This window comes from Canis aureus, chromosome 25, assembly GCF_053574225.1.
Source record: "Canis aureus isolate CA01 chromosome 25, VMU_Caureus_v.1.0, whole genome shotgun sequence".
Lineage (NCBI taxonomy): Eukaryota > Metazoa > Chordata > Mammalia > Carnivora > Canidae > Canis > Canis aureus.
The window spans coordinates 25835520-25852439 of NC_135635.1; the positions used below are offsets into that span (position 1 = coordinate 25835520).

Consider the following 16920-nt stretch of genomic DNA (forward strand, 5'->3'; position numbering starts at 1 on the left):
TTTTGGTTCTATGATAGAAACTAGAAGTGTTAAGAGACATCTAATTTTATGTATCTAAACAAACTATTTTTCTACAATGATACCCTCTCTCAAAAGATTTTTGCCATGATATTATTTTTGCTTTTCCAGATGTAGTTACTCCAAATGGCTTGAGTGTTAAGAAATTTTCGGCAGTACATGAGTTTCAAAATCTACATGCCATGTACAAGGCCAGGATCCAAGATTTTGTTCGAGGTCATTTCTACGGGTATGCTTTTCTTTATTTAAAAAAGAAATAGTGTGTGTTTTGGGGACCTATGGCATAGAGAAAACAAGACTGTTATAGTAAATGTTTGTCTTTCCCAGCTCTCTTTGAACTTTAACAGAATTCATTTGTACATTTTGTTGCTGTTGCCTTATTTCATTTGAAACTGTTTTGTTTTAGTCATCTGGACTTTGATCTTGAAAAGACTTTGTTCCTTTTCATTGCTGGGAGATATGAGTTTTCAAACAAAGGTGCTGACATCTTCCTAGAAGCATTATCCAGGCTTAATTTTCTGCTGAGGGTAAGAATGCTCTAGTAATGCCACATGATACTTTTATAGGAGGACTTTCTTTTGTGGGAAGTAAAGAACTTTCTGGCTTCTTAAGAACTTTCCAAGAGATATGTGGTTGTGAACACTTACAATGTCAACCTTATTTTAAAAATGGCTCTAGTCTTTCAATTTACAGGTTGGGATCACCACGTTGTTCATTTGTTTATCTGCCTATGTTATCAGGTATTTTAAAAAGAGAACCACAAGATTATTGTGATATATTTTAATATGACATTACAACATTCCTTCCCCTGTCCCAAGAGTTAACCAGTTGAAAGATAAATATGAAAAAGTCAAGCAAATGGAGAACAAAATTTGATGTCTTTAAAACTGATAAAGACTTTAATGGAAGATGTGGCTTGGTATATGGCACCAATAGGCTTCTGGATATTGGACCTTACTATTAGACCTAGCTATCTCACCATATTGCTGTCCTCCTTCAACCAAAGAAGGCCTTCAGAGGAACCTGTGCCATCTAGCTGGCAACCAAACAATTTCTCTCCGTACATCAGGGCAGTCATACACAAACTATTCCTCTCCCTACTCATCAGCCATACCCCCTCCCTAAGATTAAGAGCCTTCAACTATGAGACCAGGAGATATCCCACCACATGGAAACAAGGAGGGGAAAGGAGGTTCCTACTTTCATGCAGATTCAGTTTTTGCTCAGGAAGGTGGGACTTAATATAGCTTCCCAATTAAGCCAGCAGTAAAACCTGTGCCAATAGAAGCAACTATACAAAATGGTACCATGTAATAGCTAGTGATTAAAATTATTGACTTATATTCTAATCCTATCATGTAGATATAGAATAAATAACAATAAGCTACGGGAGACCAGTGTAGAATTTCAATCTTACTGAGATACCAAGACAATTTAAACTTTCCTGAGCTCATACTCTTCTCCAGTTAATATTTTTCCTTGGACATAAATTTATTTTTGCCTTAGAGCAGATATCGCACCAAGTATACTAAAAGATTCACTGATACCACTTACTAAGGAAATAATACATTAATAAAAATCAAACTCTAAAATAGGACTGAAGACCACATAGATTATTCTAGAATAGGCTACAATAATCTTATTCCATTATTTCCTGGTATGTATCTATTCAACAAGCTTTATAGATGGACTCAAAGTTATGTCAAACATATATCATGTTTAGGGACATGATTAATCAATTTATCTATACATTTATTAAATAGTCACTTTATTTTTAAATATGAAAAAAAGCCAATGGCTATTCTAGACATCAAAGATAATTACTATACTTGGAGAAAGTATTCTCTTTCATATAGTACATTTATTCTTTCATAGCACATTGACTTCTCTTGAAGAGTTTCCTATTCTATGACTTCCATAGATTTTTAAAAATAGAACGTAATTAATAGACTCTTGAAGGGGCCACAGAGTATGTGGTGCCCACACTTTGGAGATAGTCATTTCCAGACTACATTCATATGAACATTCATATGTTCATTCATATGTTCACGGTTTTAAGTAAGTTTATGCTTCCATTCTCACGACTGGATATATCATTTCCTTCTGAGACATACTAGGGAAGGGGGAAAGCAAACAGAGTATAGAATCAAAAAACACCAGTTTTAATCCCAACTTTACCAATAATCTGTTGTAGGAACTTAGACAATTGATACCCTCATGCCTCTCTTTCAGTTAGTAAGATGAAAAGAGAGCCATCTATTGTGCACAGTTATTGTGAGGATGGGGTTAAGTTATGCATTTAAAGCATCCAGCACAGTGCCTGCCACACCAGAAGTGCTGAGCACATTTTCCTTTGCTTGTTCCTGGACTTTAAGACTAAAAAACCAAAATGTAGCATTATGATAAGACATGTAACAGGAAAGTTTAAATACTCTTTTTGTGCAAATCAAAGTGAATAAAAACTAGAAAAAATAGAATGAAATAAAGCCAAACTCCCATTAATTTTCCAATATGAAATTTTAAAGACAGCTCAGATTGATGTGACTTTTTTAACCACAGAAAAGCACTATGATATCACTAGCCATTGTTATATATTTTAGCTGCTTAATGAAAATATTTTATGTCTGAATTTTCAAATTGTTAACCAGCAGTTCTCGACTGAAAGCCAGATTTAAATTTCTGAGTAAGCTTCAGGAAAGTGGGTTTAATGTCTCTAAATCATAAATAAGTATTCCTTTTATTTAAAGATGATTTAAAACACTATATACTTTTTAAAGTTTAAAGTCTATCTGTTGACGTTTTCTTTTATCTTTGGTAGTTGACTTGTTATGTTTCCTAATTCCTCATTAGATGCATAAAAGTGACGTCACGGTAGTGGTATTTTTCATTATGCCTGCCAAGACAAATAATTTCAACGTGGAAACACTGAAAGGCCAGGCAGTGCGGAAACAGCTATGGTAATCTCATGTTTTGTGAATGTTCTCAAGCAATAAGTGTAAAGAGATTTTTTTGACATGCATAATTTCTGATATATCTCCTTGAACTGTTTTATTCCTTATGATGATTATAGCACAAGGAGTGCTGGACAGCCTTACAATGATTATAGCACAAGACACTTAAGTGTCTGCCTTCAGCTCAGCTCATGATCCTGGGGTTCTGGGATTGACATCCTGCTTAGCAGATGGTCTGCTTCTCCCTCTCCCTCTGATCTACTCCCCGTTCCTGCTCTCTCTCTCTCTTTCACAAACGAATAAGTAAAAAAAAAATAAGTAAAGATTATTATAGCGCAAATGATACTTGTTTCTCTTCTTATAGGCTACTATGTTAGATTATGTAGTGCCTATCAAACTGTGTTACTATAAAAACTTTGGAATGAGCCACCATGGACGGATAAAGCCTCTGCAGCAATCTTTAACGATGGGTTGAATTTTTAAAAATTTTATTGTGAAAAAAATTTTTAATGTGAAAATTTTAATGTGAAATTCACATTAAAATGTTTTAATGTGAATTCCACAATAAGGAGATTTGTATAATGACTCCCTACATGCCCATAGCCCAGATTCTACAATTATCAATGAATTACCCATCTTGTTACACCTATACTTCCATCCACTCCCCCGCCCTGCTGTCCACACTTGCCCTAATTTCATCAAGTCAAAAAATGTCAAGCTCTGTGGGCTGCTCAGGGTGTTCTGGTGCCTCAGCTCTGGAGATTTTAACTCAAGCTAAACTGGCAACTAGGAAACACAGTAGAGGAGGTTCTACAAAAGAGGTCTGTAATTTCAAAGAATATAACGACAAAACATCAGCATGGCCACGGCAAACAAAGATTTTGAATTGGGACCCTATTTAAATTAAAAATCTTTCAATTCATACAGGGACATTGCACATTCTGTAAAGGAAAAATTTGGAAAGAAACTCTATGATGCATTGTTAAGGTAGGTGCTGAGAGTACTTAACACTTCAAATATTATAGGATTCCCCTATTCAAATTTAACAACTTAAATGCTATAATGTATTTCTTTTAATCCAGATGTAAAGGAATGAGTAGCCTTTGAATATGTATTATATCACGTGAACAGATCTTGTTTTATCCTTCATCTGACAAATTCTTAAGATAGGTTGTACAAATGAGAACATATTCACATGTGCAAATAGGTTCTAATTCAATGGAACTCTCATTAAGGGTTAATATATTAATGCGAAACTGAGGAAGATTTCATGAGTTTTTTAAGTCAAAATATATGTTGACTTTATATATTAAATACACTTACTTATATATTAAATTAAAATATTTAGTAACATTAAATAATGTTAACCTATATTTACTTAATGAATAATAAACATTTAAATATGTAATAAAATAAATGAAATATAGATGTATAAAATCTAATCAAATCTAAAATGTATTACAAAATAATGATTATATATAAAATATATAGATTATGTTATAATATGAAGAGAAAGCTCTGTTGTCCTGACTGACGATGGCAGGCATGCATCATTTCCTTTTACCAGTTATGTCACTTAAAGATCTTTATGTCACATAAAGAAAGATAGTTATGTCCACTTTAGAACATAGTACTCAAGGGTAGGCAAAATATAGTGAGATTCTCCTTCTGATGGTTAACGCTAATACTTTAAAAATGAATTTTAATTTTCATTGATGCTATTGAAATTGCTTTTTTATCAAACTTCTTCATGTTTTAGGAATTTGTCTATGAGCTTCATCAGGAAATCATGTTTGCTTTATAATTATTTTTAAAGTGTTCAGAACGCTGTCTGACACATACGTGGCATTAAATTAGTGCCAGTTATTTTTATTTTATGATGAACATTGTTTTCCCCACAGAGGAGAAATTCCTGACATGAACAATATTCTGGATCGAGATGATGTAACAATTATGAAAAGAGCCATCTTTTCAACTCAGGTAACAAAGAGTGCCCATCCCTTCCCAAGGTTGTTCAAATCTATTTAGATCAATATTTTAATTTACTGGAATGAGCCAGCTTGGAAAATGTATAAACCTGAGAACTAGAGAAGTCATTCTTATGCATTCACCTAAATGATAACTTTGCTTTATTTTCTTTTATGAGTGCTTCTCAGGGCTTCTTTAAAAAATGTCATGGAACTTATCTTGTATCCACTTAAAAAATTTCTATTTTTAGAAAGAAACCAATATATATTTTTGAAAAACTGTGTATATTGCAAGGGCAACAAAATTGTCCCTAAAATTTTCAAAAAGCATGGCATTTTGAGTCATGATAGAGAAAAGGTGAGTATCTCTCGGTTGAGCGGACATTGCAAAAATGCAAGATAGGCATGTGCCGACATCTTGTCATAACAGTGAGGCAGCAGGTGCCGTCAGAGGACAGCCTTGCTAGAAGGATCCAGGAGAGGAGTTCATCTTAAGATTTCAGGACACATTCATTCCAAACAAGTCCTAAAAGTAGTCAAGAAGTGTAGGCCTTTCTTATAGTGGCTGCAGGTGAGAAACAAAAGTATCATGTGTTCACAATATCTGAAGAAAGTTCTTCAACCTATTATCCTTCTCTGGAACCCACGCAAAACTTAGTCATCATCATTAGTGTCATCCCACAGGATGGAAGGCATAAAGACTGGTTGACATGTTGCCAATGACCTACTGTTGACATTAGTCACACTTATTAATTCTTTTCACCATTGACATTTTCTTTCCTCTATGACTTCAGCGACAGTCTTTGCCTCCAGTGACCACTCACAACATGATTGATGACTCCACTGATCCCATCCTCAGCACCATTAGACGGATTGGACTTTTCAACAGCCGCTCAGACAGAGTCAAGGTAGAACTAATTGTTTACAGAGGGCACTTCAGAAGGATATAGAATATACTTCTTCAGAGCTTATTAGAAGCTTCCTAGGTTTGTTTTGACACCTATCAAATGATATTTCCAAAAAAAAAATAATTCTGTTTCCTGTCTTGGGTAATTAAAGTATAATGATTGTTTTAGTATCATTCTCAACATTGTACAATATTGCCGGTAAAAATAGGGAAATTGCCTAATTTTTAATGATATGAATATATTCTAAGAATTACTTTAATTAGTGAATCTCTGAGATGAATATGAATTTTCTTCTTTTTTCCTGATAAAGTTCAACTTTAAGGGAATACTATGAGAAGCCTCCAGTTTCAGAGAATGTGGCTAATGATATTTTTATGGAATTTTCTACAGGCCAATTCACTGTTTTGATGCTTGAGTTTGTAAATGATTAAGCACAGTGTGAATTGTGTGAATAAGACCTGGTTTCTGCCACTGTGGAGCTTAGCCTCTGTGATGTGTCCTGAGGGTGTACTGGGTTCCAGGCACAGTGCTAGGTGTGGGACATAAAAGGGACATGTGAACAGACAGTTGCTTATCTCTACTCCATTCCATTCACCAGTATTCCAGATCACATTGTCATAAGAGTTTACCAATCTTTTCAAAGGTCCCACTTTTTCTTCTTTCTTTCACCTTTAGCAGTTGACCTGAGAATTCAATGAGTTATAAACCTTCAGTGACCCTCAAATAAAGATTTTGGCCTATTCTTACTTCTTTTCACTTAGGTTCTGAGGATTGCTCTGGGATCTCATTCCCTCTGACATTCTTGGGAAACTTACCTTTTTAACCCTCCCTTATACAGCAGGTTTACTAGCTCCTTCCCTTGCTGTCTACAAATATTTCTTAAATTTTCTCGCATTAAAAAGCAAACAAACTTTGCCTTAACCTGGTCTTCTCTTGATTTTTAAAAATGTTTTGGTATTTTCTATTCTTCTCTGCAAAATTTCTTGGAACAATAGTCTACTTGTAAATTCATCCCTCACCTTTCATTCACTCCTTGATATAGCTGTGAATGCATGTGGTAGAGGGAGACAAGTTATGGACCTCCTGTTACAGGAAGGTGAGAGATGATAAGGGACCCTTACAAAGGCCATGTCAGAAGTGTTGGAGAGGATGGAATAATGGGAGAGGTGGTTACATATAGAAAAGATCAAACTTAGTGACCAATGCTCATTGGGAGGGGAAAAAGAGGGAGAAGGCAAGGATCATAGCCTCCTGGCTTCTGTATTTAGTCAACACTTTCTAAAAACTAAGGAATGATTTTATCAGAAGTTGGCTTGAGGACTGCATCATGAATTGACTTTAGTGTTTGTAGATTGAGTTTGAGTTATGTGTGAGCTACTCAAGTTGAGATGTTTCATAGGTACTTAGAAAATATAGGGCAGGGATCCCTGGGTGGCTCAGCGGTTTAGCTCCTGCCTTCAGCCCAGGGCATGATCTTGGAGTCCCAGGATTGAGTCCCACGTCGGGCATGGAGCCTGCTTCTCCCTCTGCCTGTGTCTCTGCCTCTCTCTGTCTCTCATGAATAAATAAATAAAATATTTAAAAAAAAAAAAAAGAAAACATAGGGCAATCATGAAGGGAGCTATATCAGTGCAGGGGCAACAGGGGATACCTGCCATGCTGGAAGACCAGGCTGAATGAGCAGAGAAAAGTGTTGACCCAAGAAAACCTCAAGATTGAAGAGGAGATTAGAGGAGGAAAAGTCGAGAAAAAAAAGAGCAAGAATTAGAAGAGAAAAATATCTCAGAAATCAAGGCAGGAGAAATTTTCATGGTAGTAGATAGTAGCAGCTCATAGTTCAGAATTAAATGATACAAGCTGTGTACAAGATGTCCCATGCAATGCTATCCCATCCATTTAAAATATATTCTCCACACACGCATGCATGTGTACACAGACACACACATATGTGTGTATATTTCCCTGTGTCATAGAATTATGGGTGACTTTTATTTACTCATTTGCATTTCTGCATTTCCAAAATTTTTACCCCTAGCACACATCCAATGATAGGCAATAGGCTACAAATTTTTCCTTGGAAATCCAGAGATGTATCTCCCAAGAGTGCTCCATCCTTACATTTTTCAGCATGATTGGATCTGCAGACACTTACCTCACGTCTGTGTATCAGCACTAACTTGACCTCATTCTCACGTAGTTTAGACCAGTCCTTCTCCATTTTTTTTTTCTCTTGGAACAGAAATAGTGGTGGAAAGAAAGCCTATTATTTTCTTGTAGCTTTTTGTTTTACAGAACTTTGCATGTCACACTTGCATTTAAATCTGCAGCTCTTCCCTGAGGACCTGTCTGGTGTCTGGCATGTAATCTGTACAATAAATATAGATGGAACAGGGGGCATGGAGCCATACCTGTGGTTCATGCTTTCTTTGCTCTTGGGAAGATTGAGCCTGGAAGGTCCCTTGAAATTGGGAGCTCTAAACAAAGTATGCTTTGCTGATCTATGTGTTTTTTGTTTGTTTGTGTTTTAAAGTATGGTAACAGTGAAGCAATTTCTCAGGAATGGACAAGTACATTATTTCCTAAGTATGTTAAATACTTCATCCCTCTGTGTCTTTGCTGGTGTTACTCTCCCTTTCTGAAGTGCCTTATCTCAGCCATTCTAACAGCTCCTTTGGGATCTGACCTAGAAGTCATCTCCTCCTTGTGTTGGTCCATAACATGCATCCATCTACTCCAAGCAGAACAATTGCTTTCTTATCTGCATTCTCAAGATGCTTTATATCTACTGCAAATATAGGAATCATCGCTCCAGATTATTTGCATTTTTAAAATATGTATGTCTATCCCTCCAGTGAGACTGTGAGTTTTTGAGGCAGTGAATGTGTTTCATACAAATTTTCTCAGTTTTGGGGCAGCCCCGGTGGCTCAGCGGTTTAGTGCCGCCTTCGACCCAGGGCATGATCCTGGAGACCTGGGATCGGGTCCTGCGTCGGGCTCTCCGCATGGAGCCTGCTTCTCCCTCTGCTTGTGTCTCTGCCTCTCTGCCTCTCTCTCTCTCTGTGTCTTTCATGAATAAATACAATATTTTTTAAAAAAATAAATTTTCTCAGTTTTCATCCTCTGAGAAGCAGACACCAAGACAGGATTAGATGTGAAAACACTTAATCAGCGAAAATGCCTGTGAAGGATAGAGATTGAAAACAAAAGCAGGCAGGGAGAAGTAGTCAAACACCTTGGAAAGAGGCGAGGAAAGATGAGGAGGAAAGGCCCACAGACTGCAACCCAGTTCTAAACACCTCTCAACCTTTATTTTCCAAAAGGAAAGTCAAATATCATTAACAAAAACTAGAATTAATAAAAATTAACAAATAAATGAAAAATATACACACGTAGCAGCACTGTGTAGTGACTCATAAAGAGAAAAAGCAGACTACTAATGTGACTGGTCAGTTAGGGGAAGGAAACACACAAACACACACACACACACACAGAGACACATGTACCCCTGTGCCCACCAAAAAAAAAAAAAAAAAAAAAAATTTCAACAGTACAATCTACAGCTAACACAGATTCAGAATTATTTTCCAGTACTTCCTTTCTTAATACAAAAGATATCCGTGTGTGTGTGCATGTGTTGTGGTTTACTGTTGACTTACTTTGAATATATTAACATTACCACATTTATCATTTCCTTGTACCTGAACTTTTCCTTTATGTTTTACTTTCATGTGTTTCATTCACCTACCAGTTTCAGGTTGATAGGCAGATGGGTACCTTATTCTATGAACAACTGAATGCAATAATTTTAATAGGGATTCCTATTAGTAGGAGTAGAGATTTTCCAAACAACAGTTGCCCATTAAAAGAGTCATTGGTTATGCAGAGATGAGTTAGCACAGTATCCATCTCTGCCAGGTCCATAGGCTAGGGCAGCTGCTGTAGCTGCTCCAGAGGGGAGGCAGTTGAGGCTGTCAATCAAGATTCTTTGTCTGGCTTTTGATCTCTGACACTTAATCAATTTGCAAATTGACTTAATGTACCTCAGCCTTCTCATCTGTAAAATGGTGGTAAAATAGGCCCCCACTCCCAGCATTGTGATGAGGCTTAAATAAATAATAGATGCTGCAGTTAGTGTAGACCATGGGGACATGGTATGTGGCACATAATATATGTTACCTTTTATTTGTACTTAGCCCGGCACATACAATGGGTACTCTATAACTTTTAGAAGAGAGGTGTAAACAGAGTTTGATGGAAGTAGAAAATGAAGGATTTATGTCTGCCTAGAGACGTGATAATATTTTATAAAAGGGATGACACATTAGCTAGATCTTGACTGACAAGTGGGGGTTTATCATTAAGATAACAGTTCATCATGTAGAGAGAGTAGGCAGGAGAAGTGGATAAAAAGGCACAGAGATATAAAAGCACATGGCTTGGGATCCCTGGGTGGCGCAGCGGTTTAGCGCCTGCCTTTGGCCCAGGGTGCGATCCTGGAGATCCTGGATCGAGTCCCACGTCGGGCTCCTGGTGCATGGAGCCTGCTTCTCCCTCTGCCTATGTCTCTGCCTCTCTCTCTCTCTCTCTCTCTTTCTCTGTATGACTATCATAAATAAATAAAAATTAAAAAAAAAAGTCTAAAAAAAAAAAGCACATGGCTTCTGTAGAGTGAATGGAGAAGGAAGTTTGTCTCATACAAATCATGTTTATATGGACAAACTCATGAATATTTTGAGATTTTCATTGGTTATTATCACAAACACACAAAAAATAAAAGAATAGCTCCTGCGGGGGCACCTGGGTAGCTCAGTCAGTTATCCGACTGCTTTCAGCTCAGGTCATGATCCTGGGGTTCTGGGATGGAGCCCTGCATTGGGCTCTCTGCTCAGCAGGGAGTCTGCTTCACCCTTTCCCCCTTTCCCTTCCTCCCACTTGTGTGATCTCTCTCTCCTAAATAAAATTTACATATTTACGTTGCATATTTACAGAACTCTATGGAGTCATTCTCTCAGAGTGGATTGACAAGTTCTTTATATGAATCTCAGAGTGGATTGACAAATTCTCTATTTATTTGATTCAGGAAACATTGCAAATAATTTTGAGCTTGAATTTACCATCAATTCTGCCTCAGCAGTGTGCATAGTGAGAAAAACCTACAGTGCAGATTCCAGGTCCTGATCCTGTGCCAGCACTCTGTGAAAGTAAATTAACTTCCTGGGATCTTAATAGCCTCACAGGATAAATGTAATTAGACTACATTTTGGCTTTTATTTGTTTTTTCCCTACTGATCTGGGGCCTGCTGTGAGCCAGGTGCTCTGTTGGGGGCTCTGGCACACAGGATCTCATTTAATCCTCCCCATAGCCTTGGGATGACCTCTAACATCTCCTCCGCCCTAGGCCTCTGTAATCGCTGTCCAGGGCCCAGAGCAGCTGCTTTCGTATTTTAGTTATGCTGTCATTCTGCTTGGCTGGAAACAAAAACGAATGAGCCATGGTATTTTCATGTTCCAAAAATGGGCTTTGGAGAGTACAAATTTTCCCAGGCTTGGAAATGCCAAAGTAGGCACAATGAGTTTTGAATCCCTGTTTGCTGATACTTGCCAGTACTATGGGCTGTGGATTTGATGATTGCCTAACACAGTATCTGTGTCTTTGTCTCTTTTCCTCATGCAGTACTTTGCCCATGATAGGAACTCAAATCATATTTTATGGAGGAAACTATTTGATCTATTTTAACTTTGTAATTTGTGAATCTTGTGTTTGTTTTTTTAAAATTTATTTTTTATTGGTGTTCAATTTGCCAACATATAGAATAATACCCAGTGCTCATCCCATCAAGTGCCCCCCTCAGTGCCCGTCACCCAGTCACCCCCACCCACCGGCAGGATACAAAATCAATGCCCAGAAGTCAGTGGCATTTCTATACACTAACAATGACACTGAAGAGAAATTAAGGAGTCAATCCCATTTACAATTGCACCCAAAAGCATAAGATACCTAGGAATAAACCTCACCAAAGAGGTAAAGGATCTATACCCTAAAAACTATAGAACACTTCTGAAAGAAATTGAGAAAGACACAAAGAGATTTAAATATATTCCATGCTCATGGATTGGAAGAATTAATATTGTGAAAATGTCAATGCCCAGGGCAATTTACACGTTTAATGCAATCCCTATCAAAATACCATGGACTTTCTTCAGAGAGTTGGAACAAATAATCTTAAGATTTGTGTGGAGTCAGAAAAGACCCCGAATAGCCAGGGGAATTTTAAAAAAGAAAACCATAGCTGGGGGCATCACAATGCCAGATTTCAGGTTGTACTACAAAGCTGCGGTCATCAAGACAGTGTGGTACTGGCACAAAAACAGACACATAGATCAGTGGAACAGAATAGAGAACCCAGAAGTGGACCCTCAACTTTATGGTCAACTAATATTCGATAAAGGAGGAAAGACTATCCATTGGAAGAAAGACAGTCTCTTCAATAAATGGTGCTGGGAAAATTGGACATCCACATGCAGAAGAATGAAACTAGACCACTCTCTTTCACCATCCACAAAGATAAACTCAAAATGGATGAAAGATCTAAATGTGAGACAAGATTCCATCAAAATCTTAGAGGAGAACACAGGCAACACCCTTTTTGAACTCGGCCACAGTAACTTCTTGCAAGATACATCCACGAAGGCAAAAGAAACAAAAGCAAAAATGAACTATTGGGACTTCATCAAGATAAGAAGCTTTTGCACAGCAAAGGATACAGTCAACAAGACTCAAAGACAACCTACAGAATGGGAGAAGAGATTTGCAAATGACGTATCAGATAAAGGGCTAGTATCCAAGATCTATGAATCTTGTGTTTGAATGAACTATCATTTTTAGGTACTAGTTTTGGATATTTTATCATTTTATTTCTTAAGTTTAACCTAGCTCCCATTTGTGGATCTCCTGAGATTCAACTTATTTATAATGTTTATAATTTATTTCTAAAATTAGAGAAATGAGAATGTTACAATGTTGCTAGAATTAAATGAAGTAATATGTGAGAAAGTTATTTTTAATATATTAAAGTATCATCCAACTGTTATCATTGTTGTTATATATCCAAATTAGGGCTTTTCTTCAAAGTAATCTCTTTGGGGATGCCTGGGTGGCTTAGTTGGTTAAGCATCTCCCTTTGGCTCAGGTCATGATCCCAGAGTCCTGGGATAGAGCCCTACATCATGCTACCTCCTTAGTGGGGAGTCTGCTTCTCCCTCTCCCTCTATGTTCTCTCTCCCTCTCTCTCAAATAAATAAATAAAATCCTAAAACAATAACAACAAAAGCACAAAGCAATCTCTTTAGAAAAATAGACACTTATTCTTTGATTATATTATATATTATGTATGTGTGTATGTATATTATGTATATATACAATATAAATAAGATATATTTATATGTGTATATTATATGTGGTACACATAATATATATAATATAAATATATAATATATATCATACATTATGCATGTATATGATGTATATGAGGTATATGAGGTATATGTATACAATATAAGTACTATATGTTATATATAGTATATATATTATATATATCATATACATGTATATATAATCCCAATGCTTCTAAATCAGATTTTATTTTTAATAACTACTTAACTATGGGGGGAGGCTGACAAATTACCTAATAATGGTTCAAGAAAAACTTTGATAAATAGGAGAAAAGCAGAATTTTTTTCCTCCAGGTGACCAGTTAAGTAGCTGTTCTAGTCACAGCCTTCCAACATAACCATTCTTTCTCTTTCATTCTCATCTCTACCTTTGCATAACATTACAGGGAGTGGAGTCTCAGTACAGGTTCATACCAGCACACGAGAGCCAATCACTACATTTTCAGAAATTTGTGAACCAGTTTTTAAAGTAGCTATTTTAAAAAAATTATACCTACTTAAAAATATGAATCAATCATATTAAAATGAAAAGTAATGCTCAAAACTCATCACATCCTCATCGTTTACTACATTTTACAATTATCCATGCATTTGAAGTTATTTTACCCACATGGTGGAAGTATTCTATAATGGTGTGCTACTGCCTTTCTCATTTCCAGTTCAGTGACATCACATTGGTAGCTTGAAAGTAGCCATAGTGGGAGTATCTAGAGAGTGAAAGTAGGCAATTATATTTTTATCAATTGTCTAGACTTAAGAAGGCAACAGAGAAATATTAACAATGCAAATTTAACCTTCAAAGGATTGTGTCTAGAATCAATACACAAAATTGTGAGTGGCATGAAAATTTGACGAAATATTTTTCCAGGATTCAAAAGCTAATATCCGACTCAGGAAAGAAGCCACTCATGTCACTGATGAAGTTCTGACGTATATCTCTGAATGGGTCAACCCTCACATCATAATTACATTCTGTCCTCGGGTGAAACCAGAAGTTGGTTCTGAATACAAGATTTTATCTAGCAAAAGTCAACAAAAGCATTTGGAAACAGTTAACTATCAAGAATTTATAATAAGGAGTACATTACATATATTTTAATAGACTCTCTTCTTTAGAGAAGTTTTAGGTTCACAACAAAGTTGAGCAGAAAGTACAGAGAGTTCCCACAAATCCCCACTGTCACACATATACAGCCTCTTCCACTATCCATATATCACACCACAATGTATATTTGTTACAGTTCATGAACCTACATTGACACATTATTATCCACCAGGATTCATAGTTACATTAAGTTATACTCTTGGTGTTTTACCTTCTTTGACTTTGATAAATGTGTAATGATATGGATCCATCATTACAAAATCATACAGAATAGTTTCACTCCCTTAAAATTCTTCCATGCTCTACTTCTTCATCCCTGCCTCTATCTGAACACTGATCTTTTTAATGTCTCCATAGTTCTGCCTTTTCCAGAATACCATATAGTTGGAATCATACAATATGTGGCCTTTCAGATTGGCCTTTTTCACTTGGCAATGTCCATTTAATTTTTTTCCATGTCTTTTCATGGCCTGATAGCTCATTTCTTTATAGAATTGAATAATATTCCATTGTCTGGACAGTTTATTTATTTACTCACCTGTTAGAGGTTATCTTGATTGCTTCCGAGTTTTATCAATTATGAATAAAGCTGATGCAAATGTCTGTGTGCAAGTTTTTTTGTGTAGGTTTTTTTGTATACATTTTTTAATATTTGGAAATTGTATGGTACACATTCTTTATATCAATAAAATGTATTGTAAATTTACGTACCAATATATACTTAAATTTGGCTTTCCATTCTTAAACATTTACCAGAACACCACTGCTTAAAGGTCATAGTAAAAAAATCCTTTGGCTTTTACTATGAATAAAATGGGAACCCACTGAAAGATCTTGAGCAGAGGAGTGGCTGGCATTTTTAAAGGTTCACTCTAATTGTATTGAGTAGAGACTTTGGTAGAGTAGAAGCAAGGAGCTAGGTTAGGAGGTAATTACCTCCAGGTGAGAGAGGATGGTAAGAGAGGAGGTGATTACTTCCAGGTTCAAAAGCGAAGGGTGAAGACTTCTAGTCTGATCCAATCTAGATGAGATTCGTAGTACATCTCTGTCCCTTAGATCTATTTCCCTGGGCTAACTTGTGTCAGAGGCAATGGAGGGCAGGCTTTACCTAGCTCCCCTCTTTCCTGCTCCGGGTAGGAGCAAATTGAGAAATAAGACAGCAGTCCGCCATTAGGAAGCAAAATAAAACCCTTACTATTGGGATGCCCAGTTGGCTCAGTTGGTAGAGCATGTGATCCTTGATATCAGGATGGTAAGTGTGAGACCCATGTTGAATGTAGAGATTACCTAAGAATAAAATCTTTATAAAAAATACCTTTATTGTCAAAACAATTTGGGTTGAAGGATATATTTTAGCTTGAGAACAAAAATGGGCATATTAACTACCTTTCCTCTGATCTAGGCCTTGGAACATGAGAGAAAGTTCACAGAGTGAATACTTACACAGAATGGAAAGAGAGGAAAAAGCACCCAAGCTTATTTCTTTTTCTTTTTTCTCTTCTCTCCCTGAATCTAAAACACACGGATTCTACAGTATCAAATACCGAACTATAGGAGATTTTTGGCTTTGATTTCTTTTCTTTTTTTTTTTCTCATTAGAATTTTCCTTTTTTAGGTGATTTTGCACCCAGAATTTCTATCTTCCACCAGCCCATTATTACCCATGGATTATGAAGAGTTTGTCCGAGGTTGTCATCTTGGAGTATTTCCATCATACTATGAACCGTGGGGTTATACTCCAGGTATGTGGCACATATAGATTGCGGAATATTTAAAATTTTATTAATCTATTATTTTTTGCACCTGGATATAATATTCAAAGCTGATACGTAATTTCCGCTAAGGTTAAATGATTGTATTACAAAGAAAAAGAATGTTTAACATGTAAACATTACATGTTATTGAGTCATCTCTACCAGGCCCAACTAGTAATATTAAGGACAGATTGAGTGCAAGCAGGTTTAATATGAGAAATGATGTCCTGCAAAAGTGTTCTTTCAAACTTATTTTGGAAATGTTTCCTTTTGAATTAATGGATGCATTTAATTTTTAATAGGCAGCACATTCAGTTAGTTAAAGAAACAAATAGTATAAGACGGTATACAATGAAAGGCCTTCCTCACACCCTTGTCATTCAAGAAAGAGGTGCTTTTATATGCCAGTTTGGTGGTAGGTATTATGACCAGTGATATCATTCCATTCAGATCGTCCACCTCTTCATCTGCCTTTTTTTTTTTCTCCTGAATGGTCAATTCTCAAATGCACTACCTATTTTTCTTTTTTGTCTCCTAATAGCACTGTTGTCATTAGTATCAAGAGCAATCAATTTGTATTTGTACTGAAATGGCTAATGAAAAAGGAAACAAATAATACAAAGAAATGCCAATGGAAAGAATACAATACTGACTTTTCCAACTCATGTTAGTAGTCAGAGATTTTCCTTTTTGTTTAAATATAATTTCAGCTGAGTGAAGTAAGTCAGTCGGAGAAGGACAAACATTATATGTTCTCATTCATTT

At 36.3% G+C, this 16920-nt stretch overlaps 1 protein-coding gene across 1 annotated transcript in view; it reads left to right on the forward strand.

Moving 5' to 3' along the window:
- Positions 1-16920, forward strand: part of GYS2 (glycogen synthase 2) — a 52798-nt gene that overhangs the window by 23630 nt on the left and 12248 nt on the right. Inside the window, exons 6-12 of the mRNA XM_077870812.1 lie at positions 130-247; positions 425-545; positions 2869-2975; positions 3897-3956; positions 4871-4949; positions 5731-5844; positions 16017-16143. Of these exons, the coding sequence (XP_077726938.1) occupies positions 130-247; positions 425-545; positions 2869-2975; positions 3897-3956; positions 4871-4949; positions 5731-5844; positions 16017-16143 (726 nt within the window). The remainder of the gene's footprint in view (positions 1-129; positions 248-424; positions 546-2868; positions 2976-3896; positions 3957-4870; positions 4950-5730; positions 5845-16016; positions 16144-16920) is intronic.